General features: G+C 40.7%; 1 protein-coding gene across 1 annotated transcript; it reads left to right on the top strand.

Moving 5' to 3' along the window:
* The first annotated feature begins 1,676 nt into the window (after positions 1 to 1,676).
* Positions 1,677 to 4,131, top strand: LOC115392192 (uncharacterized). The gene is made up of 2 exons (XM_030096732.1): positions 1,677 to 1,902; positions 3,140 to 4,131. Exons 1-2 carry the CDS (start codon positions 1,827 to 1,829, stop codon positions 3,748 to 3,750), a joined length of 687 nt encoding a protein of 228 aa, XP_029952592.1. The 5' UTR covers positions 1,677 to 1,826; the 3' UTR covers positions 3,751 to 4,131.
* Positions 4,132 to 4,417: the final 286 nt, after the last annotated feature.

Genomic DNA, 4,417 nt, shown 5'->3' with positions numbered 1-4,417 from the left:
TGAGAGTTAAAAAAAGACAAAGGAGTAACTGAAATAAGGACTGACACAAGAAACACACAATAGCAAACAAAAAAAATAAAAAAGCTGGGTTTATTTTCTCAGCCATAGCTTTCAATCCTGTCAACTAACTTCATTACCATTTTTATTTTTCATGACAGAGGCTTTGATATGTGAAAGAAATTTATTATGAAACAGTAAAACTGTTTTAAATCCAAGAATCTTGATTCATAAATAAAACATTGACCAAAGGTTAGTTATAATTATCCAGGGAGTCTTCCATTAGTCCAAAAATGATGGAAATGGTCAAGATGAGGAATCTTTGGAAAGAATCAGGCATGAACATACAGTCAAATTGCTTCAGAAAAAAAAAAAAAAAAATTTGGAAAAATAGTTTCAGTCTCATCACAAAACAATGATTAGTTTTGATACCAGATCTCAGTCTTCAGGCATTAGATGGGTTCACATCATTTAAGATCTGAAAGTATTGCTTCTGCTTTTGGAGCTCAGGAAGATGAATGACAGGACAGTTAGAATTTCTTTGAACATATGATAGCTCTGGGGATTGCTTCGGTCCCAGATTTGAACTTATTAGGATTGCTAAATGTTATATTTCATTCAGGCCGAATTCCTCATGCGATCAGAGACTGCCATTACCACCCAGGAAGTAAATTACAGACCAAATACCTTCTGTAATCCAGCTCTCCTGAGACAAAGATCTGCTCTGCAAATCCATCTGTCATTGCTTTCACTGTTTCCCGCACATTTAACACACTGGAAGAATTTGGACAGGTCTGGATGAAACTCTTCATGGTGGGTTTGGTTCACTCACTGTCAGAATCATCTGGACTTGATGAATGGATGAAATGTAATGTGACATCCTGCTGTGTGTTCATTGGCACCATCTCCTGTTTCAGTGAGACACTGATAGACATCCTGCTTCTGTTTCAGTCACTGGTTCCAAATAAACTTTTACTTTTAGAAATGAAGACATGATTTGGATTCATTTCAACATCCGCCCAGAGGATTTTCATATTTTTCTAAATAAAAAGCAGTAATGTTGAAAAAGTGCATTTCATTTTATTCCTGACGCTCATTCTGTGACCAGGGACTGTTGGTCAGACTCTGGAGTTCAATACTACTAGAAAACACACTGACTGAAATCTTCTCATTTCTTGAGTCAAACCATAAACAAATGTTCCTGAAGCTCCGTGTCCACAGGGTCTCAAACAGGAACGTTTCCACTCCACTGGAGGAGATCTGGTGGTTCTGGGCTCAAGCTGGACTTCCTGAATGAGATTTCCCAGAGAACCTTTCATTTGGACAAACCAACTCTGTTGTTTCATTTTTAAATGGTTGTGGGGGCTGTGACTTTCTCTAAGGAGATTGTATGATCTCCCTGTGGCAGCCAATGACGTATACACGTAGCAGCACTCAAACGGGATGTGACTTCCTGTTTTATCTCAGGGAAATTTCTTGGAAAAAGTGATGACTGTCCCCAAATATGAACATATAAAAAAGACCAAATTTACTTTAAACTTTCCCCAGTGTGAATAATAAAGTTAGCTTGTTTTTGCTTCGTTTAGTTCAGCTTAATTGCAATAGAATAGATACTTGTGTATATGAGGCTCTTATTTTGAAATGTTTCAGCTTCCTGTCTCTACCGGAAAAATTAAAAAACTCAGCGGGAAGAGTGTCAAACTACCGCTTACGCATTGTTTTAGCAAAATATGTCTTTATTGTGGCTTGCTTTGTCTGTTTCTTTCTGAGTCAACGTGACCCTCCGTTTTTGCGTAAGCGAAACAAAGTTATTCCGTGTTTATGGAGTTATGGGAACGGTGTCAAAGGAGGCAGAAAATGTCCGAAACCCGCTGGTTTTCTTCGACTTGGAGACGACTGGACTGGGTATGAAGACCCCCTGTTACTTTACTGTTTCTTTATTGAACTGTTTCTGGAATTGTGTTGAAATGAAGAAGAAATTAAACTTGTCGAAGAAAATGAGAAGTTTTCTGTTGACTTTAGGACTACAAATCCCAGTCGTCATGTCGTGCATGATGACTTTTATCCAATGGGGGCTTCGCGCATGCGCTGTTCTTTTGTAGTCCGGAAGTTCATGGTAAACAGTGCTCATTGCATGGATAAATCATGGGATTTACGGCAATTTATACTAGTTATACTTTTTGGGAATCAAAGGAATGACCAGAAATTGTTTTATTATGTATTTACATCCAATTTCTCAGTGAATAATATCAGAAATACAGCTTGTGAAAGAGCCAGTTGTGTACATCAGGGAGAAACGCAGGTGTCAAAATCATGAAATAGAAATAAGTTGTACATAGTGAAGATATAGTTGTAATCATCTCTTAAAATAATTTGAAATAATATATGTGCATAAAGAGGTGATGATGGCCGCAGGTGGCTTGCATGCTACCAACTCCTCTCAATTGCCTGGTATACATAATTTGAAGTGAAAACAGAAATGTTTTCATTACACTTTTGGCTGTCTGTTTATATGAAAACGGTTTTTGGAACCACCGAAAACACAGGTTTTTGAAACAAGCTCCCTAGTTGGACCTCTTTGAAAATGCTCGGGCGTCCCGATTGGACTTCGGAGGTGCTGCATGCAAACCACGTCAGTAGTAAATAGCTGTAAGGCACATGCACGACTGGACAAAAATGACAGCAGTGGGGCCTAAAAAGTGTCATGACTCCTTCACCATATTCTCATCCATAGTTTTATCGGTGATAATAATAACAAGACGTGTGTAGTTTCATTAGAAATTCATTCAACAGCATCTATAGAGGCCCAACATGAAAACTGCATAGTTTTTAGTGTTTCATAGTTTTCAAAATGTTGCCATGTGAGCAAAACTTTACTTTTCTGAAACAAAAATGGAAAATATGTTTTTTTTTCACTTGAAATTTGTAAACAGGTTCTCTGGTTTGTTTTAGATTAGCACATATTTTTTGCCACAGTTCAGAACACCTGGCTCACATATTGTAATCCTACTTTGTGCCACAAGGTGGTGTTGCGAGTCTGTTCTGGTCCCAGAAGATTCCATCTGGGATTATCTCTGGTGGAAATATAACCCATCAATTCAAAGCAAATGAAACACTTTCTTTGTTTCTTGATTATCTCCAGATAAGAAGTGTGAGATTGTCCAGCTGGCTGCAGTGAGCGGAGACCACTCACTGAACCTCTACGTCGTCCCTCGCTGTCGAATGCAGAGAGGAGCGTCCAGAGTGACCGGCTTCTGTGTGCGCAGGCAGAGGCTGTATCAGCACCGGCATCCCGTCCTCACCAACACCCTCCGAGAGGTGGTGGTCTCCTTCATCGCGTTCCTCCGGATGTTCCGACGCCCGCTGGTCGTTGGCCACAACATCCGCCACTTCGATTGCCCGCTGCTGGCCAGAGCGCTGGACGAACTGGACCTCCGCGCAGAGTTCGAGTCCTGCGTCTCCGGCTGCGTGGACACTCTCCCACTGGCTCGTGAGCTGCTGAAAGACCGCCGTCTCCAAAGCTTCCGACAGGAGAACCTGGTCAGGGAGCTGCTGGGGCTGCACTACAGATCCCACGATGCTTTGGAGGATGTCCGGGCGTTACAGGCACTGTATGGTGTCCTCCAGCCCACAGCTGAGGTGGTGTGCAGGCATTGGTTCACTCTGGACACCATGAACAAAGCAGCTGGTCAGGAGCTGCCAGGATCCAATAATCCTACAGAACTCTGCAACCAAACAGCAAAACACTCGTAGACAGGTGTGTTTCACCTTTAAAATCTGCAGGAGAGCGTCTTGAGACACTTTTTACCGGCACCGAGGGGCCTGTTTCTGCTAGTTTACTGCAAAACTGTGACAGAAGAACAACTCAAAGGAATAAAAACACTGACTCTGAGCAAAATTTGAGATCTGGGATTTTTCAAAAGAGAGTCTTTGAGTCACCGGACATGAATATATACTCTTTTGGTTTTTCATTTTAATTATTATTATTATTAAGTTATGGTATTTAAAGTGTCTCCTGTTAAGATGAATTTTACTTGAACATTTTCTGTCGAATGAATACAAATAAATATTTTTCTACAGAATTGTAGCCACCATCAACGCCCTTCTGTATGTCAGTGTTGACAATAAACATCAGTAAAGCTCTGTGACGTTTCCCTGTTTTCTGTGCCATCCATCTCTTTCCGGAAGTTGAACGAGCTAAAACACAAAACGCACGAAGCAGAAGAAGAGAATCAGGTGGTACATTTATCCAGAACCTGTTGGCCTGAAACAACTTTGAGGACTGGAAGCTTCAAAATAAAAGCACGGTTGGAGATTTGTTAATCTGCAGACACAAAAACCAGGAGTTCAGATTGAGTAGTAATAGAACAAGGCTTTATTAAATCACTTTAACATACAAGTTCTCTGCAGTCTCATGCTA

This window comes from Salarias fasciatus, chromosome 7 (genome assembly GCF_902148845.1).
Source record: "Salarias fasciatus chromosome 7, fSalaFa1.1, whole genome shotgun sequence".
In the NCBI taxonomy this organism is placed as follows: Eukaryota; Metazoa; Chordata; class Actinopteri; order Blenniiformes; family Blenniidae; genus Salarias; species Salarias fasciatus.
This window is presented reverse-complemented; position numbering and strand designations above follow the sequence as displayed.

Excerpts from the sequence above, each read along its gene's own strand:
- LOC115392192 (XM_030096732.1), top strand. The coding sequence starts at position 1,827 with ATGGGAACGGTGTCAAAGGAGGCAGAAAATGTCCGAAACCCGCTGGTT. Across the intron at positions 1,903-3,139 it reads CTTGGAGACGACTGGACTGG|ATAAGAAGTGTGAGATTGTC; the intron begins GTATGAAGACCC and ends GATTATCTCCAG.